Genomic DNA, 26,161 nt, shown 5'->3' on the forward strand with positions numbered 1-26,161 from the left:
AATATTTCGACTTGTTATCTTTATTTTAATAGTTGATCACTTTGCCCAACACGGTTTCATATATTTCCTCCGTTATTTTTTTAATATTACATCATGTTGACTTTTATATTGTTCACACGCTCTCATCGATTATCTACTGTAACTTAATTATATGTAATGAATAATATAGTCATATAAATTCTTGTTAGAATCGTCTTAATTTATACTTTTAAAAATCAACTTTTTTTATAATTTTTTATCTACTAAGATCTAAACATATTAACAATCAAATTAAAGTTGTTGTGCATTTTAAACGAACAGGAGGAAGTTTCATTTTCTCTTAAAAAAATACTATCACTTTATAGACTCCCTAATTAAGCACTAAAAAAATTAGTTTGGTCAACAGATAACATTTCAAGATTATGACCGTCCAATGAAACAATTTTTTGAACTTTTCACGTAGATAAACACTCAAGAAATATTAATTGTTATTTTTGTTCAAACTTTTGACAGTTCAAAATACGACATAGATTATTGGCTATATATATATGTCTCATTTCAATACAATGTTATCATTAGCACATAAGATTTCCACAACTAAAAATGGTCAAATCTACCCAATTCTGCCTTTTTGCGGTATGTCTCATTTCGGTTCTTATTGCAAGCACTGGTGAGTTCTTAATCAACCCTTGATATTAATATTACAATTTTTTTAGGGCATATTACAATTATGCTTTGATATTGTAGTCTTATATGTTGTGTTATTTTTATGCATATAGATATATAAAGAGCCATAGTATTAAAGGAAATAAAGTCGACAAGATTATATTCTAATTGTCAATTCAGATTTCAATTTAGTGATTTGACATCGTTTGATATGTGTGTGGTCATTATTGCATAAAACATATACTTGTATATGTTTATTTTTGCATGCTTGATTAGTTTTTTCAAAGGAAAATTAAGCTATTGACCCTTTCATCTCATCAAATTATACACATAACTCAATAATGTTTCTTATGTATTCAGTTGCTCAGCAATAAGATATGTAATATTTTTTAAGATTTAATAGTAGTTATTTGAACGGGCGTTCCTACAATATTAAATAATTTATTAGAGGAGTTTAAATTAAAGGTTGATATATATTTTGTTGATTAAAGGAGAGCTCTCTCTTTTTCTAATCTATGAACGTCCTCCATTGACCACCAGTCCACCCCCACCACCACAAGCATTCATCAACCTCCTTCAACAACCACTATATGCACCACAATCATCTGTTTGCTCTCATATAGCTAATTTAATGGTTCAAGTAAGCATAGTTTGCTCTAATGATAAGACATATTTCAACCTTAAAGCCTTAACTATGAATTCCATCAATTACAAATTTTATTGTGCACATATATAAGAAAATTTAGCAAACCCCCCCACCCCCCAATTTCATTACTTGGAATGTTTCCATAACCCAATAAATATCAACTAATATACTTCCTCTCTTTTAAATTACTTGCAACTTATACAACCTTGTGGTAAGCAGTTTGATGTTAAGATTATATAATGTAAATGTACAATTTAATCAAAATAATTTTTCATATTGTACCCAACATTTCCCTATTCCTTGTTTTAAAATTATTTTGATGAAATGATGAAATTATTCGTTTACTACCTTTACTAATCATCTCCTTAATGTGCCTGCATAGAGGCTGTGTAGCAAACATACAAGTAAAAGAAAACGGAGGAGTGTTATTATCTGTCAGTTAAACATATTGATTGATTTAATCCATCAATCTAACCAGCATTTAACCCTATATAATTCCGAGTATTGTGATACAAACTAATTAGTTTGAATTTTTTTCAGAAATCCAAAAGGGTGAAGCAGCTCTTATAGGTCCAATTATAAGGGCTTTAAGTCGTCTGAATTTCGAAAGAATATACAGTGCGGTACAACTCGAACAAATGCTCCGTAATTTACTACCAAAATGTACCGTGTTAAGCAACAGTACTGATCCCGTTATTTGTCCAGAAAATGACGATGATACTAACTGCGTACACCAGTGCAACAAATTAACAGCAGACGACACTGTTAATGGGACGTGCCTCGACTTCCCGGGGTTTAAGCCTCGTTGCTTCTGTTCAGATTTACACCATTGCTATCGTAATTGATTCAAATCGAAGAATGATCATTCGTATTGCTAATATAATTTCTATGAACTTAAGGAATGTTAACCATATATATATATACCTAATGATCACCTATTGTGTGTATTTGATTGTAATGAATTATGGATCGGTTTCTGCTATATCGATATGATTTACATTATATTAGCAGGTACGCTTTATTGTATGTATATGTATTATCATTTTTTTTTTTCGAATTCTTTACATAATTACATGTATAATGTAGCATATACTTATATGAATTGAAGAGTGTTTTTATTATGAAGATACGGAGTATTATGATTGAGTTTTTCTTTTAAAATTTCCTGGCCTCTTTTCTTGCTGCCTATGTAAATCCACGTCTTAATTGGTTATCTTCGATTCAACTTATTGAAGTTGATATTTGCTTATTGGAGAAGTAATCAAATTTTATCAAATCAGACTAAATAAGATCGCCCTATTGGAAGACCTCAATAGAGACAAAGTCCAATCCGAATTCTCCTAGCAACATTTTTTTTTTGTCATTTAAAATTTATTAAAATTACATATTTGAAAAGTGCATATTAATAGAACTTACGGATATTACATTCGAAAAGTTTTATCTTAGAAATTAGTGTACAAATTAGGTCGAAATTTGGTCAAATCTAGAAATTAGATAAGATGAATTGGACATAACCTTAGCTCAGACTAAGCTTGTAGGAAAGGGACGAGACTAGGACCATTATTGCGGACTTTTTCAGAAGTGCAATGAGCATGGTGACCATTATTCAAGTGCTAAATATAGGTTATTAAATTTGTGTATTGGCATGCATAATCTATGAAGGTGGGTATTATTCATACTCCCTCCATTTCAAATAATTGCACACGCTCTCTTCGACACATAATTTAAGAAAATGATAGGTGTGAACCAATAAATTAAGTTGTTTAACGTTAAATAAAGTTAGTGGATTTGGTTTATATTACTTCTTGTATTATAAAGGGGACATGTGAGAGTGGAAAATGTTAGTGCACTTATGATGAGTTGATGACTATAGTAAATACTTCGTATAATTTTATAATAGTGGTCTCTTGTCATTTATGGGAGTGTATCAATTGTTAAAACGGCCAAAAGATATAAATGTGTTAATTATTCTGAAAGAAAAGGCGTATCAATAATCAAAATTATCAATCCTTCTTAATCAAGGGATGTGCAAAATCCAATTCAAATTTAAAACCAAATAAAGGAATAGACCCAAACTGAACCAAGGGATTCAACTCATTAAAAAACCTTGATTGTAGATTTTAGCTCCATTCCAGTCTAAAGTCCGGACCATAAATGCTTATAATATAGATTTTGAATAATTGGTTGAAAGCTCAGCCCAGTAGACTTCGGCCTTTTTTTTTATTTAGCTACCCCCACAAAAATATAATCCACAGCAACATCAAATTATGTCCCTAATAAAAACGCTTTTTTGGCGTGCGGCAAGGTGATACACACTAAAATACTTATCGAGTAATTCCGGCCACACCGTGTGGCCAGCCACATATGAAAATTATTATTGCACCAAACATAACCTAAACTAATTTAATGATATTTTTGCACTAAACATAGCCTAAATATACGAAGGTGTAAACATTAATCATATAATTTGCCCCGGATATATATAATACCAAGTGCATACGTACAAAGAGTGCAATAAATTGAGAGCAAAAGATGGTTGATGCATCCAACCGACAAGTTATACAATTCGTTGCTTAATTATGTTCATATTATACAGTATTATACATCATTGCTTTCGTACGCTCAGCATTGAAGGCCAATAATTATACATGCAAGTAATTATTAGTGATTGTGATATATAGTAATCCGACATATTAAGATCATAATCTGCCAATGATCATAAATATTATATAAATAATTAAATATGTATGGACTTTGGTACTATCTTTTATTCAAAGTATGTATGTTACTAATTATAATAAATCATAATTATTGTGTTCACATCTTTTGAATGTATAATGCATACGAAAAGCTGAAAGATGTATAACTAACAACTGTTTACGGTTACAACTTGAAAGGTTTATTAATTACTCGTATTATGATTATATCTAACATCTTTGGTCCATTGTCAAAATACAATTAAAGAAATTTATGCAGTACAATTAACTACGTAACTAACTATTAAACATAGGTTTCTAAAGTCAAATTTGAGAGCCTATCAGATTTTTAATAAATAAGCTAGGAAGAGTATAAACAGTTTAATTTAAAGTCACCGAATGCTTCAATAATGATAATCACAAGAAGGACAAGTTATCTAGTATGCACCTAAGAACACCGTGCATCCAATGGTATTTCAAAAAAAAAAAAAAAAAAAAAAAAAAAAAAAAAAACACTTCGTGGGCTTTATATATTGACAAATTTGTACTCTTTAGTGACAAATTTGTACTGTAAGATGTTTTTATAAACATCATCGTCTTCAATTTACAAAATTCAACTCTGAGATCTACTATATACGTGGTATGTCGGTTTAAGATAGCTAAAGCTGTACGAAATCAATTTACCTAAAAATTAAAAGACAACTAAATTAATTTAAATTGTCAAGTTCTAGTTGATTTGAGTTTTTAAGTATCCCCTTTTGCTATAACCTCGATTCTCTCACTCATCCATCCATCTTCGATATAGAAACATTAAGTAGCCATTTTCTTGTATAGACACCTACTTTTGGCTCACTGACACAAAAAAAGAAATTCACTGATGAAGATTTACTTGTAAGTCATATATTTATATAATTCCCACTTATCAACAATGAGCTAAGCTTTGATGGCTAAAACTCATGAGCCTCCTTGAACATACTTGGTGATCTAAGACATCTAAACTCATTTTATGGCAATCTTCCTCTACAATCCTAAGTTGACGATACCTTACATAGCCATCTAACGAAAATGTACTCGTGTTTAGATAATATAACAATAAAAAAATCTACAACATGATAGGATATTGATTATTGATCCTTTGATGTTGTTTTGTTCAAGTCTTCATAGTTTATATAGACTCAAACCTTACCAATATCCTCATGATATAAATTATGTTAATGGTGATTCATTCATTATGTTTGATTGGTTTTATGAAATTTGCTTTATGTATAATAAAACTCTGCTTTATGTCTCTGTATTTTAATTATGTCTTCGTTTTCAGCGGATTTAGTCCATGCTTGTAATAGGAGTTCAGGTTCATAACATTTTGATTCATATGTATTACAGAGTATAACGAATCATATTTATATAGGTTTTTTTAGGCACGTTTATGCTAGTTTTATAGTTTTTTCTTAACCTTTTTTGTCGTTTTTAGGGTCGTGTCTGCATGAGCTACCATATGTCGCTCTATTACCCTCCGTTTGTGTTTTTCTTAATGTTTCAGGTGATTTCATGGTCATTTGGACGCTTTCGAAGTGTTTCACTAGTGGAAAAAACGCTATTAACAACTGGAGAAAAGTGGCTTTTAACAATTGGCGCATGGGGCTGCTATTGCGAGGGCTACAAATGAGATTATTATTTGCAACTGGCACTTGTTCGCTGCTAATAGCGTTTATTCGCAACTGGCGTAATACTAGGCCAGTTGCTAATAGTGTTTATTCGCAGCTGGCGTAGTACTAGGCCAGCTGCTAATAGTGCTTATTTGCAGCTGGCGAGTACTAGGCCAGCTACTAATACATGTTTTTTTATTAATAAACAAAACTATTCGCAGCTGGCTAAGGACTACGCCAGTTGCGAATAGTCAATTTTTTAAAATAAAAAAAAAATTGCAATTTTTTCAAATTGATACACAAACTATATTATATACTATTGTAACAAAACTTATGTTATTTATGAAGTATAATTACAAATTAAAAAATACAATTCCCTCAAAAAAAAATTAACAAATATAATACAAGGCTCTTTAACACAACAACAAAAGCGTCTCAGAACAATGAAATTTATGAGCAATAGTGGAGCAGCTACACGAACGACTCAAATTGACTGAATTCGCTGTTAATTTTCCTCCAATACAACTACAATAAACAACAATAGATTAGAGATTCATCTAAAAAATACAACAAAAATATACGGTGAAAGAACCTAGATACTTGAGTTTCGGGTTTTAATGAGAGAAATACACACACTGATTTTAATGCAACCCAATAACACAACATTAATACACTACATACACCCACATACAACACGTACAATACCAAGCATTTGATTTCACATGGCCAGTAGCTATTCATACAAATACACATGGTCTGAAACTGCAACCCATAACTAGTAAATTTGAATTAAAAACAAGAGAAATGCAGTAGCAAACAATAAAATAAAATGAAATTAATATGAGGTCTGCAATATTAAAATTCACAATCAGTCTCTATTTCAAGCTAGCAAAAGTGCTATTCATTTCAGATTAACTTGTAATCGTCTAGATGCATTGGTTTGAGTTGGAAATTTTTTTGAATCTAGATCATCAGGAAGTTGTGCTCCATGCTCATATTGAGGTTGGATGCAATGTTGTTGAAGAGATCATCAAAGGGTAGCTTAAACGAAACAAGTAGGGCATTAGTGTAAGCGTTTACTAGTATAAAGATTAAAGGCCCAAAAAGAAAGGCATAGGTTTCTCATACCACTGGTATCATACAATACATCAGCCCCAAGTAATATTAGGGGATGCAATTCGATAATCTGTGCATCCCAGATTCCCCATGTGAGTCCCTTTACCTGCATCAAGAGCAGGTTAGCGCAAAGATATGTGAATTTTGAACAGGTAAGGGAGTGATGAAATCAAATAGTCGATCGACATAGTAAAAACAAAAAACAAAAAAGGCAAATGGGGAAGATAATCAATCTTTATGCTAGCCATTCTACTAAGTAGAACCCTTCCCTTCCACATAAAGCTTTAAATTGCAAGAGAATTGAAATTCCTCTTCTTACAAAACTAAATGTTCTCTAGGCATATGCAAGTAAAATTTAAACACACTCACAATATAACCCCTTGGATTTTCTGGCAAGATGTATTTCCTTCCTATTTGTTGCTTTAACCATATAATTTATATAAACAATACGGAGTACAACACAAACCGAACTGAAATGCTTGCAGCAAAATAAGACAAGGATCAGACATTACCTTACAGCTTAGCTTTTTAAGTCACAAACTCTCCTAATGTTCTCTACCACCTGCTATACAGCAAGTCAGCAATTAACCCATGTAGTTGTGAAATATATATTAATATCAAACAACTCATAAAATGAGGGAGAAAAAAATAAAAAATAAAAAAATAAATTAAAAAAAGTCCAATCAATCAATAAATTAGAAACATACAATTATACAAACTCTAGCAATTATACAAATCAAGTGAAGAGGCTCGGTTCAGTAAATTAGAAACATACAATTATACAAACTCTAGCAAGCAATAACACAATCCAATATATATGTTAATCAATCATTCAAAATCAATAGTGACAATTTAGGTGGAGGTCTAATATTAATGATTCATGTTTATCTGCACAATCAATCAGCAAAGATTTCTGGCAAGCAATCACAAGATCAAACTTTTCAAATTCAATGGTAATAGTTGAACTCATTTAGTCACTTACCAATCTTAATATTCGATTTTGAGACCGAGATTTTTTGGCTTAGTGAGCAGCAACTCGAAATAACTGGGTAAGGTCTGCCTAACTTCCTCATGAGCTCACAGACAACCCCCTAAATGCAGCAATTGCAGAATCAACTTCACTTGTAAATTACTTTCTCACCTTCAGAAACAGAAAACAACAGGTAAAATTTAACTTCTGTAGAATACATCAAAGCCCTGATAGCAGAATGAAACTCCAAACGCACACTCCATCAATAACAAAAAGAGAATGCAAGAGGCATTGCAAAAATTGGTAAAAACATTTCTGATCACCATATAAAATTTCTTACCTGGGCAACAAAAACAACTGCATTTCAACACCCAGAAAACAAAATTCTCAAAAACCCTCAATCAATTTCAACAACACAATCAAGAAATAACATTAAACCACCAACCTCATCTGGGTAAAACGTTCAATTACCAAACAATGGAACAATTAATCAAATTCTAACAAAAAATTGATTGAAATTACAAGATTAAAAAACTACCCAAGAAGCAGAATTGGAAAGAGAAGCAAAGGCAAAACGATGATTGGGATTAATGGTGAGTTTGGCATTGATGAATAAGAGAATGGATTGTTTGATTGAATCAAGCCGGGTAATGGGTCGTCCATTGGGTCCAGTGTTCTTCATTTCAACCATACTTTCGTTGTCAACATCAATAAATAAAAGTATGTCTTCGTTGCTGTATCGACTTGGTTTCAATGTGTACGCTGCTCCACCGCTTCCGCTGCCCTCCACCACTTGAAATTCCATTTTTCTCTCTCCTCTGACCGGGGTGTTTACCAGCTCTTTTTTTTTTTTTTTTTGACAAAGCTCACAAGATCTAAGCCTATCAAAAGCTCCCTGCATCTATTGGTTGTTACCCATTTCACCCCAAAAATTAGAAGATTCATACTCAATTAATCTTATTTTCGCAAATTTAACTAAGCACAAGTACATGCAAGCAATTAACAATTAAGATTTGTACTCTCACACAACACCAATAAAACAAATTGTACATTAAAGAAACAAATTTTGGAAAAAGGCATACCAGACGATTGGTTTGGGAAGCGAAAGTCATTGTAAAAGAGGAAATCGCAAACCCTAGACGATGAACAACAACAACAATAGCGAGGAACCACAAATCTCATCGAATTTCGAATATCAACACAACAAATCAACTTGATTCACAAACATTAAAACCCCCAAAATCAGAATCAATTCCGAATCAAGCTTCCATTCCGCGCAACCCAACGTAAAATCAATTCGCGAAAAACAACAAATCAACATATCTTGAATGAACAGAGAATACAAAGAAGCAGATTTAAAAGGAAGAGATAGTAAAAATGGTGGGATTCGAGCCCTCAAAATCGGCTCAAAATCGCAGCCCTCATAGAAGATGAAGAAGAGTGAAGGAGGAGGAGGAGAAGCTAAGGTTGGGCGGAAAAAAAAAAAACAAGTAGTACTTCTCCTTTGGGAAAAAAAAATAAAAAAATAAAAAAAATAAAAAATAAAAAAAATAGGTTAAAGGTTTTAGTAGCGGGCAGTTTAAGGTCAGCTACAATTATATTGGTCAATATTAATTTGACCTAGTATTTGTAGCGGGCAATTAAAAGGCCAGTTACTAATATAAATTCCAATTTTAAATTAATTATTATTAGCAACGTACATTTTTACGCCAGTTGCAAATAACGATATATTTGCAACTGGCATTAAATAGGCCCGCTGCTAATATTATTTTCTTTTTTATAACAACACTTATTAGCAGCGCTTCTATCTACGCCAGTTGCTAATGGCATATTATTTGTAACTGACGTTATTTTAGCTAGTTGCAAATAGTGTGTTAGTAACTAGCATATTTAGCGCCAGTTGCTAATAGGGTGCTGCTAATAGCAGTTTTTCCACTAGTGTTTGGAGATGATTCGGATGATATTTGAATGGAAATCGATGGATCGAGTTCATTGATCGAGGGTTTATGCTCATGGGTGTTGAATCTGAGGATTTTATGCATGGGAAATGAAAATAGCATCCACGAGATTCCTTATGGACCTTTCGAAAACAAATTTTAGTTAGAAACGAAGTTAAACAACGATTTACAAAGTGTCAAAATAGACTTTTGTTCCCTCTTTTGATCATAACTTGAGCTCTACATATCAAATTGAAGCGATTCAAATTTGGTTGAAAACTAGACTTGAACAGCTTTCCAATGATAGGTCACACGCTCCAAGAAGCCTCCTAGAACACAAGATATAGCCGTTTCAATTCAAGCGATGCAGTCAGCCACCTGCGGGATATTGCTGCGGGCAACCCTGCGGCCACTCGAATTTGCTGCAGTTACTGCCAGGGCGCGGCCACCAGCCATGCGCCCGCAGGTTTGGTCGAGTGGTGAGCAGCCTTTGAGGCCACGAGCAGCCTTAACTTCTCACGTCATTCCATGTCATCGGTCCACTGAGCTTATTTGTGTCCCATATCATCTTCTACCATCCAATAACATTCTAGCTTATGTATTTATTATTTATTTATTTCAATTTTAATTAGCTTGGGATTAGGCTTTAATATAAATACTTGAGAGGATTTTATTTCTTCTCTTATGCTCTATTTTCTAGATTAAAAGCTTCCTTAGTTTTTCTCTCCATTGTTGAGCCCTAGTTTATTACTCTTCATTAATTCAATCATCAAGGTATTTTCATTTAATCTTTTGTTCTTTATTTTATTTATTATGAATTCTAGTTTATTTATCTCTTTTGTTTTGTTTATTTAAAGTATGAGTAAGTAGTCGTTTTTTAGGGCTAAGTGAGGGAAGCAATGTTTATACCATGATTATGTGCTTGTTTATTTATAAATATAATTCATGAATTAGGGTTTGAATGATGCCAATTGATTTGCGCTTTATTGTTTGATTCATGCAATTGGTCAATATCATAAGTTAATTATTTAGCTAATAAAAATTAGAATTGAAAGATTATATTTTTAGAGGCTTAATTACAATTGACGAATTTGATTATGCAAGCGACTGAACTACATATGTTAATTCGCAAGTGTTAAGTCCCGACCGTAGGATTAACAAGTGCTTTAATTATTCGACCTAGTTTGTTTATTAATTAATGAATTGTTTGCAAATTGGTATAAGCATGGTGGACCGAATATATGCCCTAGACCTTTATTTATTTGAGAACAACTATATTTTTAATATTGTCTTAGTTTAGGGAATTAATTATCAAATCATTCTTCGTTTATTGAAATAGTTTATGATAATTGGGCAAGCTAGAACAAATAGAACCTGTCTCCCTGTGGGATTTGACCCGTATTTTCTAAATCTCTGCTAACAACAGACACTGTGCACTTGCGATATAACTTTTTATTCAATTAGAGTACAAAATATGTCTACTTGTTGTATTTCAACTTCAGATACATATGCTTGTTGTTCAATTTGTCGATTGCATTTGAAGGAAGCTTTATTCGTTGGTCTGGTAGCAACATCGTTCCCAAATCAAGCAATCTTTGTGTTGGATGCTAGGGATGAACTTCATAAATGTCATGAGAAATTCAACATTATTAGAAGATATAGCATAAATGTCCTCATCCGTGTGGACTTTTTCTAAGGATGTACCACACTACCACTCCATAAATTAAGTAAATAACCATATGATGTAGAGAAGAAGGGATACCATAACGAAAATGTAAATGTACACGCCTAGGCCAACCCAAACTATCTCCTAAGCCCAAACCACGTCAATTATAAATGCAATTCAAGTCTTACAATGACATATACACTTCACCTTTTTTTCATTAAATCCAATCCATATCGATCTGATACGATATAAGCGTTACACCATCGATCACCAACCTCACCTCGACCCCATTATCCCCCAAATAAAGAAAGGGAAAAATATAATAATGTTATAAAGATCACAAAACACAATAAATCCATGTATGTCATAAGCTCATGTGACATGCCTATATATTTTTTTATGCATTAAATGATTTCCCAATTTATTATATAGAGCTATAATTATTGACACCCAAGATGGTTGTGAAATACAGATGTACGTACACGTAACAAAATCACCCAATTCGTTCCCCATAATATATTAGGCCAAATCTCCCTCCAAACTTTCACATATATAGTTACACTCTCTCTCCTCTTTCATTTATTCCTCCAGCCTAGTACCAACCACTTTCCTCCTCTTCTCCTCAACCAAAAAACTACCCATGTTTTATCTCTTCTTTCTCCATTAAACTCCTTAAGAACCCATTAATTTGACGAAATCGAATAGTCGAGTACAAAACCAAACAATCGATTACATATCGATATTAGTACTATTAGCTGAAAATGGAAGGAATTTCAGCTAATGTGTACAAAGGTATTAGAGGGTATTGGAACAGAAAAGGGTATAAAAAGCTAGACAAAAAAAACAAAAATTATGTCCAAGCCGGCGACCCGGTTGTTGGAACCGGGTCGGATTTGGATCCGAACCGGGGTCAGGGTAAGGGGCGAGGGCGGAAGCGGAGGTTCTTTCGGGTAACAACAGGGCGAAGGATGCGGATCTGGAGGAAGGTAGTGGGCATGCCTAAGAAGTGGCTGACCCGTTTAAGGGATGCATATGTGAATATGATGCTTAACTTAGCTAACTCCGGGCTTGCGGTTGGCGGTGCCGCAGCCGGGTTTGGAGGATCCATTGAATATAGCGGGTTCGGGTATGGATATGGTAATAATAATGGTAATAGAGGTCAACTTAAGGAATATGATGAGAAGATGATTGTTGAAATTTATAAGTCTTTGATCATTGCTCAAGGACAACTTGGAAATGGTGCTAATAAAGTTGCTACTACTAACTCTCAGCAGCAACTTCTTAATAGTCCTCCAAAAATCACCATTTCTGCGCGGTAACTTTTTTTTTTTTAATTTAATGATTTTTTTTTTCTTTTTTTTGAGATTAATTAATTATGAGGTAAAAAAAAAAAAGGGTTGGAACATGTTACTAGTCTTACTACTTAGGCGGTACTAGCTAGTGCTCCAAGCTGACTTCTATGTCATGTTATTGAATCTTGATAATTGATGTGTAAGGGTATTTTAGACTTTTAATTTCAATTATTAGAATAATAAAATCTCTTTTTAATTAATTTCGACGTCAAAATGTGACACTTATTTATAGCTTTGAAGGCTATGTTTAACAAACTAAACTTAAAAAAGTATAGGTAGTAGCGTATGTTATTTGATTAAGTGAATTATATAGGATTTTGAGAGCCTGGAATTATGTGTTTTATACTCCTAGTTTGACTACTATTTGGCTACTTAATCGAAGAATAACACGAATTTATACAATCAAATAACTTATAATACTCCCTTTTTTTTCTTTATGTTTTGGGTAATTTGGTAACAGAATTGACAAAGACATGTAATGAAAAATACAAATGGGTTAACGTTTTTATAAAAAAAATTGCAATTTTGAAGTAAATACTAAACATTTTGCTTAAAAGATAATAGTTTTGAACACCATTAAGCTTTATATTTAATACCAAGTATTTACATTCATGAGATATGTAAGGTTTGATAATATGAGAAATCCACAAAACAAAAACAGATGAGCATTTGCTCAACTTCCACCACAATTACTTTAAGTTAATTATTTTCATAATCTAGAGAACTTTTATTTTAATTTTTTTTTTTTTTTTTTTTTTTTTTTTTTGGTGAAATGAGGGTACAAAAACCCAAACTATTCCGGTCCAAAACACAGCACGTTCGCTAATCCGTTACCCAAAACACAAATTAAGGGAATAAAACAAACTAAAAGTTAATTACATAAGAAATGGAGTATGGAATATCCAACAAAACCAATCATCAAAAATGGAGTAAGAAGAATTAAATCTTTCATAAACAACTTTTTGGCTTCATCAAGAATTTGGGAAAAGCAAAATCCATTTATAGTTTACCAAAACTCTAATTGAGATCAATTGTTCCTCGGCAGGGGTTGTCATTACATAGAAACATTAAATTTAAGTAAACTAACATTACCAACTACCATAATAAACTTTTACATATCGTTCCAAAATAGATTAATTAAGTATTCACACCAACAATGATAGAAAATCATAACAAAAGTGTAATTTATCTAATTGTTTATTAGTATGTTCCTTTTCTCTGTAGAAAATGTGTGTTAATACTTTTGAACATCATGTTTGGAGTAAGTAGTGTTTTGTCAATCCTTTTGAATACAAGTATCATGTTTTGAGTAAGTAGTAAGGCATTGTTACTAAATGTTCACTTAAATATTTGTAAACACAAATTGTAAGTCTACTAATAATAGATTCAAAATCAATATAACAAATTGTTGATTTTGATCAATCTGAGAGTTTTGTATACAATCTCTATTTTGATCTATTGATTCAATATTGACGTTGAATTTGGCTCGCCTCACAAACCGGTTTGGTTACTTGATGAAGGACCGTCGTCGAGGATTCAGCTCACAAACTGATTCAGTTACTTGATAAAGGACCGTCGAGGCTTAATCTCGATCAAATATAATTGTATTAATTGCAATGTTTAATCTTAAGTAATGTGAGGGAAATACATTAATTAAATCAACTCATTTAAGTTAATTTAATTAAACCAGTTTATTTTCAATGGTTAAAATCCAACAAAATGGTTGGGCAATGAAAAACTCATATTATAACTCTTAACTACAACATTCGGAAATAATGTGGTAAGTCAATGACATGAGTGAACACAATGAAATAATTCTTAATAGAGTTTAAATTTGAAATTATAAACTAGCTAGTGAGCTACTAGTTATAGGTAGATTTTAGCACTAGCATAAAGATGAATTGTAGAGTTGAGTATTAGCATTAATGAGCTTTAATAATACTAGATTAATTAAGATGGACATTAAGTGGAAAAAAGATTAGTATCAACCTAAAAGGAAAGATCACATTTAGCTTAAGCTTCACGAAGTTGAATTTGAGTAGGCGTTTTGACATATAATCACAACTGACAACTTTAAATAAAGGGAACAAATAAGGCAATGTGATACTTACAAGTTACAACACTATAATGAATTCCATTCGGAATAATGAGGATACTTATTTGTTCTCTATCTCACCGAATTTTTTTTGCCAACATCGGTAAAATATTATTATTGGGCAATTTCTTAAAAGTAATATACGCGTTATTCCAATTTCGATCATCAGATGTCGAAGCAGACGATTACTTATGTCTCTTTGTTATTAATGAATATCATTTTGCAACTTACACGGAAGAGGAAGACTTTTGTCAATGACTACACGGAATAATCAAATTTGGTCCATATAGCCGACACCACTTATGAGATTAAGGTTTTGATTGATTGATTGATTTTACAACTTACCATTAGGATTATTTAAAAAATTTCCTATGCCGAATGAACGAGGTGGAGAAAATAAAAGAGGAAAAAAAAAGGTATTAGGTTTTATTTTTTAAGAGAGCCACAATGACGGGTAATGAGAATCGATTCCAGGATCACCTGGAATCAAAAAAGAGCTTTAACCACTTGAGTTATCCCTCACTCTCTAAATTTTTTTTTTTAAACAAAAGGGTAGGTAAAAATTACTAGTCCCATGTATGGAAACCAAGCACACTAAAATAAATTCATTCATGACTAATTGCAGCTACTAAAAATAGAAATTATCTTTGATTTGAATAATAAAAGCATTATATTACAGAAAAATCATTGAACTTCAGGAGAGCAGCACATTAAGATTTAGGATCATGTATGGGTAGGGTCCAACCAAGATTGGTACGAAGTCTCACGCTATCTTCTTCGTTGGGAATCTTTGGATGTGACCTCGTATTTTAACCTTATTATCCCAAGAAAAATGAATAAAATTTATAAAATTTCCCTTGGTTCACACGAATCACACCTTCATAAATTTAATGTCAAGCTCCCCCATGCTCTACATTGCATGTGATTGGCAACTTTGATGTGAAGGCATTTATTATCATTAGTGAAACTTTAGTAAATGGTGGATCTTTACCAAGATCTTCCAACAACCTTATAAAGGGGAGGGTTGAGGGTGGTTTTGATGCATTATGAAGACTCTCCCCGTTTTTAAAGTTTGACGCGTTTATTGTGTACAATTTAGGTTTTAGAAAAATAAATAAAATAAAACTAAGACCACTTATAACGGTGAGCAAAAAAAATGCTCACTCACTATCTTTCTACCCACTTTCTCTCTCAACAAATCAGTTTTGCCCATGGGCAAATTTTTTTCACAATTTCTCTCCCAATGGTGAGCAAAAAAAATTCCCATCCACCACTTTCTCTCTCTTACTTTTTCAATACTCACCATTACTTTCTCTCTCCTAGACAACACTTCTTTATTTATTAATTTCATTTATATTTTAACAATATTACTCCAAATAAATTAAAAACTAGTTTAAATTTGTGTAACTTATATTTTTTATTTTTGTCTTTTTTATCGTTAAAATTTGTCGTAAATTTAAATACGTTATATGAAATAATTGTAAGGAATATGGAGGATTTATGGTTTTTATGAAATTATATCAAAATATACCAAAATGCATCTCTATTTATAGAGAAAATTTTTTTTATGATCGTTGGTAATTTTTTTTTTTTTTTTAATAAACATATTTTTCAGAAATTCAATTACAATAATATTACCGTTGTGTAACAGCTAGAATTTTCTGATTGGTCCATAAACTGCAAGCGACACGTGGCGGCCCCTCATTCACTAACTGACTGACGCGCGTCAATCAGTGTTTAATTTTTTTTTTCAAAATTTGGACCTCAAAATGCGTTGTTTTGAGCTGCAATCCTCTGGCCCAATTCGCTAAACGACGCGTTTTGATATGGGGTCAGCGTTTTTTTAATTCTGGCTGTACGTTGTGGGGCCCACAATAATTACTATTCATCATAAAAAATACTCAAGCTATGGGCATTTTCAGAAATGCTCATGAGCATTTTTTGGGTTTTTCTCATTTGCTCACCATTGTAGAGGATGCCTCAAATTTTAAGTCCTTCAAAAATGCCCATGAGCAAAATTTTTGCTCACCATTGACAATGCTCTAAGTCAAATTTTTTTAAATGGTTTATAATAAAAAGCGAGTTGAACTTTCATGTTCATCATGAGTAAGAACTTATTCTCTTAGACTTCTTATCAGTTTTTTAGTTTAGTTTTAGCTCACTTTATTTGTAGTTATTGTTGTTGGTAGCTCATTTCATTTTAATTTAACTTAACCTTAGTTTACTTCATTTCATTTCAAGTCGTTTTATTTCTGCTCCATCCGTATTTAAATCAATGAAACGTTTTTACTTTTGCACTATTCATCTAATTTACTTTGACTAATGTTTGTGATTTATACATACGCTAAGAATAAATATAAACTTGAGGGTAGTCGTTGGAATCGTTTCGATGAATATTTTATTAATACTATGGAAGCCTATGCGCGCGTTGCACACAGATGTTTAGTTGTTATGGTCGAATTTTAAAAATTTGCCCTAATATTGGAAGCTTGTTAGGTAGGCTTTTAAACACATACTAAGAGCATTACCAACAATGATAAAAATAATAAAAAAATAAATAAAAAAAACTTCATTATTCTCTCTCTACTCACTTTCCCACTCGCTCATTAGCATTTTGATGATCATATTTTTATCCCACCAATTATAAAAAAAAATAAAAAAAATCTTCACCATGACACTATTCTCTCTCTACCACATCATTCTCTCTTACTTTTACTAATACAAAACAAAATTTGTACAATTACTTTTACTAATATAATTCAATTTATCATATGGCCAAGGTTGACTAAGAGATCTAACTGTAAAAATTAATTGGCTTTAGTCTAGAACAAAGAATAGTTATGGTTAAATATTTAATAATAGAATACAATCATGTAAATAAGATGGAAGGATATACAAATCTTTCTGCAAAAAATTATTAAAATTTAAAGGTGCATATGTAGTATACATAAAATGAAAAAAATAAAAAATAAATAAAAAAAACGTTCAAATTACCTCTTAGTATACAAAAGGGTTGGTCACCCTACCCTACATAATCAAGCGTTACAATTACAATTTTAAAAAAAGCAAACAAATCAACACAAGCAACTTAAATGCTAATTTTATCAAGCAATTAAACCAAGTCTTTTGGCCTTTCTTAACTACTACATCATGCTTATTAAAAATGTAATAGCGTAAATATAAGGGTAAATATGTAAATGAAATTTTTGAGGGATATATTAGTCTCAACACTATTTTAAGAGTTGAGTGATACTTTTGAAAAGGTAGAGATTCAATTGTTATAATTTTTACATATTTTAAATTTAAGATAAGTTTTTCATTAGCATACGTGTATAAGAGAAATGTTTTACTTATTTAAATAAGGAGGAATAATTCTTTTAGTCTTAAAAAACAATGTACCATATCTTTGCTATATAGCTAACTGGATTAACTCATGTGCTATTTAACACTATATTTAACTATAATAATTATCAAAATGCAAGATAAGATAAAAAAAAATCGTAATTACAAGATAAAAATAAAATTATATCATAATAAAGAAAATAGTGGGAGTATTACATGTACAACTAATAAAATAATTATGGATTACGTCACAAAGTTATATGAAGGAACGAATTGAAAATATTATTGCATAGTATTAAATAAACGAATAATATTTTGTTGAATGTGTATAAATGGAATATAATTACCAAATATTAAGGGAAATATTATTGCATAGTATTAAAAATTCTCTAAGAAGCTTATATATATATATATATATATGTATATATATATATATGTATATATATATATATGTATATATATATGTATATATATTGGCGCGAAATTTTTTAAAAAGGAGATGACATATGTGAATTTTGGTTTCACCTTTATTGTAATATATAATAATATATATAGTTATAGTTATAAATTTATGTGTTAAAGTCAATCTGATGTAATATAACGTAAAGATTTTTTTTTATTTCGTACTACAAATTAAATCAATGTGATGGTAATATATCAGAAAAATATCGCAAATAATATTAATATAAGTAATAAGAATTTTAAATTCTATTATAATATATAAATTAAATATATACAAAGTATACCTATATTGTCTTAAATAAGTTGTCAATCAAAAAGATATACAAAGAAAAATAAATTTAGTAATTTTTATATTTTTTGGAATGTTTTTTGGAGAGAAAAAACGCCACCAGGAAGTGACATGTGTCGTTCCCAGTGTCTGTTTTAGTATTATGTTATTGATACAGTTGGATAATTCATGATTATCAAGCTTTTAGCTGCTTGTTTAACTTATCGCCCGCTAATTAGTCGAATACAATAGGATGTCAGTTAATCAATGATTTCATTACAAATAAAGTTTTTAAAAAATTGAAATCGTTAAATTAATTTATATATCATTGATTTTAAATATAAACCATTAAATCTATTAGTATTAATTCAAACACAAATCAAACCCACTTTCATAGAACCAACAAAAAAATTATATACAACAAAAAAAAGGGATAGATTAAAGATATTAGAAATGTAATTTAGCAATATTTGTCTACTCTCATTTATAAATATTGAATGAATAATTATAGATATTACGTAAACATATGAATTTGTTGAATAATTAGAGTATTGTAGACAAAAATCATGTTGTTTGGTTAATTAGCTTAGGGTAAGGTGTTGCTATTAACATAAACAAGGATTAGAAGCAATTATATTCTAGGTTTAGAGAAGTGGTCCTCCGCCCTGTAGGCTGTCCGGCGGCGCGCCCGGCAGGGCGTGCCACCGCTCGATAGGGTGCGAGAACGAAGAAGATTATTGCTCGGCAATCGCCCGGCAGGGCCATCGTCGCCCGGCAGGGCACGAGAGCACTCACATTTATCTTGATTGCTTGTTTTCTCTCACCCGGCAGGGCGTGGGTCTTTGTCTGGTTGGATGGTGGAAGTTTTCTTTTTGATGTTTGGTGTTTTATTGCTTCATATAATTATGTTTTGAACATATGATGAAAGAAGATTCTAGAAATTAGTTTTTACTTTTTTTCTTGAAAACCTTTTTCATACCCAATTATCATCATCATAACTACCCAAGTTTTGATTACATTAGATCACAAACATACTACACACTTTTGTGATTATTTTAATTTCGTTGTATTTCCTAGTAATTTCGCGATACCCGGTGTGTATATTAGGGTCGAAATATTACTTTGGAAAAATGATTTTGTTCACGCCTCGAAGTGATTAATTTGTCCATTTTTGTGACCCGGTAAACTAATTTCCCCAACAATCCAAAGTAATATTTTCCTACAAAGACGGCAACGGTGTAAGAATTGACTTGCAACTTTCAAAATTTGGAAAAAATTGAAGAAGGTGAATTACAAAGATGACAAAAGTCATTGGATTTTTTGTTGATATCTCTTGGAGTGGCATATGTACTTACATCCCCGAAGTTAATGGAGGAGGAAAACGAAACATTAGGGTCACAAGGAAGAGGAACTAGTGGGAGAACGGTTTGTACGGTACCATCGAAATGATGCAATTTGCGTTTGTTTATTATTTTGTTTATCCATGGCAAATTGCTTAATATTTCTATATTGTTATCTTTCATTCCATGATTGAAATGATGAATGTAATGATTCATTGTTTGATTGTTTAATTCATGGTTATTTAGCATGGGTGATTTATCAATTATGAATTGATTTGATGATGACTTTTTATAGAAAGTGTTAACATGTATGTCATTATGTTAATTGTTATTTTATATACAAATTGGTATTATATATGCTAATTGTGATTCATGGGATTACTATCGGTGGTGACTAATGTGGCAATAGTTATGCTTTAATAAACTATGTTATTGGTCTAAGCATGGTAAAGGGTCTGTTGCACTTTTCAACGGGTCATGCGATTATGACTAATGGCCACGGTAATTAGAATAAAGTGGAGGTGAATCGAATATCTTGGTTCAAGTGATGCCCATCTCGATAGGCCATGAACAAATTAGTATGGATAGTATGATATATACTATTGATAATTTAATTTATTCAACTTTTGAAATTATTGTTTTATTTTACAAGACGATGATTTATTTATTTCATGATGTTGTCTTGTGTAATAATTTCATGTAAAACCATCTGTATAAGTGTATGTATATGAAACAAATTTGATGGCAATGAGGAGTTTGTCAAATCTGTATATATGTTGACATCGTTGTATTAAATCTTATAAATGAAACTGATTTTGGTTTATGGTGAATGAATTAAATGAATATATTTTTCATGTTCTCCATGCTGTTGAGGAAGAATTTAATACTTGAATATCATGGTGAAAGGATAAATGTTTTGACAAAATATTGGTTTATTTTGTTGGTTTGAATATGTCATTTGATGTTGCGATTATGACAACATAGTTATGATGTAATTGTTTATTTATTTAATTTCAATAATGGTGTTTTCATGTTATTGATGTTTGTTTATGTTTAATTCTCTCAATTAATCCAATAGGGAAAAAGATTATTCATTGCTTGATTTAGTGCATAGTGATCTATGTGATTTTCATAGCACATCTTCCTTAGGCAATATGAAGTGTTTAGCAACTTTCATTGATAATTATCAAGATGTTGCTATGTTTATTTATTGTATTCTAAGGATGAAGCCTTTGACATATTTAAAATCTACAAAGTGAAGTGGAGTTGCAAACTAACGGAAAGATTTAAAATAATAAGAACTGATAAAGGAGGTGAATACTATGATCCAAGTTATTTCCAATCTATAAGTTTAGTATATGAAACTTCCGCGGCATATACACCACAACAAAATGGTGTAGCAGAAAGGAAGAATAGGACACTCGAAGAAATGTTTATTCTATGTTGTCATATTCGGGTTTAAGTGATGGATTTTGGGGTGAAGCCGTTTTAACGGTTTATTACGTATTAAATCGTGTTCCCATGAAAGGGAAGGATGTTACCCCATATGAGCTATGGTATAAAAGGAAACCAAATTTGAGTCATCTCAAAGTTTGGGGTTGTAGGACAATTGTAAAAGTGCCGGAACCTAAATGTAAAAAGTTAGGTGAAAGAGGAGTGAAATACATTTTTATAGGATATGCGGAACATAGAAAATCTTATACGTTCTATGTAATAGAGAAAAAATGACTATTGATCGGTTCATACTATAGAGTCTAGGGATGCATTATTTGATGAAAATAGATTTTCTTCAAATCCTAGACCAAAGGATAAAACTCCAATTACCGATGTTCAAAGTTTTCATCAAATTTTAATTGATCAAGAGGTAGATGACGAAACTCATTTAGAGGAGGCTTCTACATCATCATCACAACCTAGGAGAAGTAAGAGGGCAAGGAAAGAAAAATCCTTTAGCCCGGACTTTCATTTGTACTTGGTTGAAGGATCAAGGGATGAATTTTCAACACAACATCCATACATTTTATTGTGGAAGATGATCCTTTAACTTATGACGAGGTATGAAGTCTCGGGATGCTCCATTTTGAAAGGAAGCAATAAACGATGAGATGGATTCCATCATGGGAAACAACACTTGGGTGTTAGCTAATTCACTGCTTATTTTTAAACCAATAGGGTGCAAATGGATCTTCAAAAAGAAATTGAGGATTGATGGAACTGTTGAAAAGTTCAAAGCCCGGTTAGTGGCACAAGGTTTTACACAAAAGCCTGGTATCGACTATTTTGATACATATGCACCAGTAGCTAGAATCTCAAATATTAGATTGTTGATTGCACTTATGGCAATTAAAAATCTAGCGATCCATAAAATGGATGTCAAGACAGCGTTCTTGAATGGAGATTTGGAAGAGGAGGTTTATATGCGACAACCGGAAGGGTTCGTTTGTTGTGGAAGCCTAAGAGGCAAAAGTTTGCAAGTTAATTAAAACACTGTATGGGCTAAAACAAGCACCTAAACAATGGCATCAAAAGTTTGATGAGGTTGTGTTGTCTAATGGTTTTAAATTGAACAATTCTGAAATTTGATGACAATGGTCAAGGTGTAATAATTTGTCTATATGTAGATGACATGTTGATCTTTGGAACAAATTTGTCATAAATTGAAATGATAAAGTCTCTCCTTAGTTTAAAGTTTTCCATGAAAGACATGGGAGAAGCGGATGTCATCTTGGGCATAAGGATAAAGAAGGGAAAAGTAAAGTTGGTCTTGTCACAATCTCATTACATTGAGAAAGTGCTTAAGAAATTTAATGTTAGTGAAGACTCTATTTCTCTTATTCAACACCTATGGGTCCTAGAAAAAGTTGATACCTAGTGAAGGTAATGCAGTTTCACAACTTGAATATGCTAAAGTAATTAGATGCTTGATGTATTTCGTGACAAGTACTAGGCCGGATATCACTTATGCAGTTGGTCAATTGAGTAGGTTCACTAGTAATCCTAGTATGCTACACTGGCAAGTGATTCGACGCTTGTTGAAGTACTTGAAGAAAATCGTGGATTATGGTTTGTACTATAGTGGGTATCCTTCGGTTGTTGATGGATATTCGGATGCAAGTTGGATATCAAATAGAGATCATTCATCCAGAAGTGGATGGGTATTCTTATATGGGGGAGGTGCCATTTCATGGGCATCTATGAAGAAAATTTGCATTGTAAATTCTATAATAACATCGAAGTTCATATCATTACATTCCGCTGGTAAAGAAGCAGAATGGTTAAGGGATTTAGTGCTTGAGGTTCCTTTGTTACAAAAGCCAATATCACCAATAGTGATAAATTGTGAAAACAATGCAACTTTGGCTAAGGCATATAGCCAAGTGTATAATGATAATTTAAGGCATATTGGTGTAAGGTATAGTTACGTCCAAGGACTTAACAAAGGTAGTGTAATCACTATTGTCTATATTCGTATGAAGTTTAATCTCGCCGGTTGCTTCATAAAACCATGGGTAAGAGATGTTAATAAAAGGATGGAAATCAATTTGAGATTGGAGCCCTATGGTAATCACAAATAAGGGAATCTTAAATTAACGCCCAATAAGACGTTGGGTCTTAAGTTCAATAAGATTAATTTCCTTGTCGGGTGATTGGGAACTTGTTTAATCATCCAAGGTTAAGTTCCGGTTTTCTGTGATGTAAAGAGGTTGTTTTAACTTAATAGATTTCCTGATATAGTGCTCAATCACAGGAGTATGTTTTGGAATCTACCTATATAAGTACGAAGTTTAGCCGCTTTAAGAAGCTGTTGGGGCATAGCTTTGAAGTACTTATAAAAAGATAAAGACACATGGCTTTATGTGTCAAGTATTAAGTAATTGATCTTGTGTGTGTAATATCTTCAAGTGTCCAATATGTATTGCTTTTTGTTCAATCGTTTACGATACCAAATGGATACGGATTCTTGGAATGTGTATTGCACTAAGTGGGAGTTCAAGTCTTTGTACACTTTCATTTATGCATAATCTTGTTTTATGATGATGATGTTTTGCAATGAGTCTAGTTTAATACTCCAAATGGGGGAGGATTGTTGAATAATTTAGAATTAGACGGCAATAATCCTGTTGTTTGGTTAATTACCTTAGGTTAAGGTGTTGCTATTAACATAAACAAGGATTATAAGCAATTATATTCTCGGTTTACAGAAGTGGTCCTCCGCCCTGTAGGCCACCCGGTGACGCGCCCGGCATGGTGTGCCATCGCCCAGCCAAGGCGTGCCACCGTCCATTAGGCGCGAGAACGAAGAAGATTATCGGTGGGCAATCGCCTGGCAAGGCGAGTGCTATCGCCCAACAGGGCGCGAGAACACTAGAGTTTATCTTTATTGCTTGTTTTCTCTCGCTCGGCAGGGCACGGGTCTTTGTCTGGTTGGATGGCGGCAGTTTTCTTCGTGATGTTTGGTGTTTTATTGCTTCATATAATTATGTTTTGAGCATATGATGAAAGAAGATTCAATAAATCATTTTTTACTTTTCTTCTTGAAAACCTTTTGCATATCCAATTATCATCACCATAATTACCCAAGTTTTTTATTACATTAGATTACAAACGTACTACACATTATTGTGATTGTCTTCGTTGTATCTCCTAGTAATTTCGTGATACCTGGTGTGTATTAGGTTCGAAATATTACTTTGGGAAAGTGATTTTGTTCACGCCTCAAAGTTAATAATTTGTCAATTTTCGTTCCATTTTTGTGACCCGGTAAACCAAATTATCCAACAGCATCTGATCTAGATTTGTGTATTAAAATAAAAGAAAAATAACAATATAATATTTAACCTAACAAATACAAAGTCTTTTTTTAGAGAAAAAAAAAATACGAAGTATAAGTATCAAGAAATCAACAAATACTTTTACAAGGTACGTAGAATCAAGTCCTAATTAACTAAACATTTTTTTGGAAAAAGAAAATTCATTCTAAAGTCACCTATCATTGATTGAGAAAAATAAGTCTCAATTTTGCATGTTTAAATAAGTAGCACTTTTTTTCATTTGTAAAGATTTGGTCTTTTTTTCAATTGTGTATTTTGTAAACATAAGTTTTATGTTTGTTATATAATCTTTAATTGTATCGTGTTAACATTATTTTCTTTTGCAATAATTTGATCTGATCTTTTTCAACTGTGTTTCAATTGCATTAAAATCAATATATTTAATTTTTAAAATAATTAAAAACCCTAAAAATAAATGTAAATAGAGGGATAGCTTGTAAAGTTGTAATATAAAATGTGTCATCAAGAGAAACATACATCATATAATGAATGAGTGCATTAATAAAACCGCTAGATTAATACACAATTGAATAAGTATTAAATGTATTATCATAATGTAAATTAATACTAAGATTAATTAACGCCAAAAGAGTTGAACAAATATTGGAAATCATTGTCCCCATGATGTTGCTCCGTATGTACTCTCAGATTGTTTATCTATAAATTGATATAGATTTGTGTGTGTAAAAAAATTATAAAAAATAAAAAAAATAAAAATAAAAACGCCAAAATACAATTGATGCTAAAATTTGACACTTAATTATAGCTTTGAGGCTATGTTTAACAAACCAAACTTAAATAACTAATGCTTAAGCTAAAATGTAACACTTATTTAGTCCCTCACAGGCAATAAAGGGGCAAGAATGTAGTCCATATTCCTCCTATAGTAACACTTTCACATGAGATTGTTAGTATGAGCGATTGCTAATTAACTTTTAGCGTTGATTTTAGCTAGTTGAATGGTATTGTGTATAAATATGTAAAGTGTTGGAGAACACTACAAGAAAACAACCGATTTTCGACGGATTGGTTCTGACGGACACGTAATTCCATCATAAATTTCGATTTTTCCGACGAATTTATATCCCGTCGGATATTTTTGACGAATTTAAACAATCTGTCGAAAATCCGACGGAAATTAAATCCGA

The 26,161-nt window shown here is 31.8% G+C and overlaps 2 protein-coding genes and 1 long non-coding RNA gene across 6 annotated transcripts; 2 read left to right on the forward strand and 1 right to left on the reverse strand.

The window, feature by feature from the left end:
- The first annotated feature begins 547 nt into the window (after positions 1-547).
- On the forward strand, positions 548-2,427 carry LOC110689930. Its single transcript, XM_021866755.1, has 2 exons — positions 548-649; positions 1,832-2,427. Exons 1-2 carry the CDS (start codon positions 583-585, stop codon positions 2,134-2,136), a joined length of 372 nt encoding a protein of 123 aa, XP_021722447.1. The 5' UTR covers positions 548-582; the 3' UTR covers positions 2,137-2,427.
- Positions 2,428-5,925: 3,498 nt separating this feature from the next.
- Positions 5,926-9,314, reverse strand: LOC110689763. 4 transcript variants are annotated; one of them, XR_002504946.1, is made up of 5 exons: positions 8,802-9,314; positions 7,732-7,890; positions 7,262-7,314; positions 6,762-6,855; positions 5,926-6,158 (listed from the first exon to the last, which is right to left on the reverse strand). It is a non-coding gene; the product is annotated as an uncharacterized LOC110689763 (long non-coding RNA). The 4 variants fall into 4 exon arrangements; XR_002504948.1 differs by having other exon boundaries at positions 5,926-6,674; XR_002504947.1 differs by having other exon boundaries at positions 5,926-6,855; positions 7,262-7,311.
- A 2,364-nt stretch (positions 9,315-11,678) lies between these two features.
- Positions 11,679-12,874, forward strand: LOC110689765. The gene has a single exon (XM_021866565.1). The coding sequence runs from the start codon at positions 12,084-12,086 to the stop codon at positions 12,639-12,641; it is 558 nt and encodes a 185-aa protein (XP_021722257.1). The 5' UTR covers positions 11,679-12,083; the 3' UTR covers positions 12,642-12,874.
- Positions 12,875-26,161: the final 13,287 nt, after the last annotated feature.

The sequence above is a fragment of the Chenopodium quinoa genome, unplaced genomic scaffold (genome assembly GCF_001683475.1).
Source record: "Chenopodium quinoa cultivar QQ74 unplaced genomic scaffold, ASM168347v1, whole genome shotgun sequence".
Lineage (NCBI taxonomy): Eukaryota > Viridiplantae > Streptophyta > Magnoliopsida > Caryophyllales > Amaranthaceae > Chenopodium > Chenopodium quinoa.

Excerpts from the sequence above, each read along its gene's own strand:
- LOC110689930 (XM_021866755.1), top strand. The coding sequence starts at position 583 with ATGGTCAAATCTACCCAATTCTGCCTTTTTGCGGTATGTCTCATTTCG. Across the intron at positions 650-1,831 it reads GGTTCTTATTGCAAGCACTG|AAATCCAAAAGGGTGAAGCA; the intron begins GTGAGTTCTTAA and ends AATTTTTTTCAG.
- LOC110689765 (XM_021866565.1), top strand. The coding sequence starts at position 12,084 with ATGGAAGGAATTTCAGCTAATGTGTACAAAGGTATTAGAGGGTATTGG.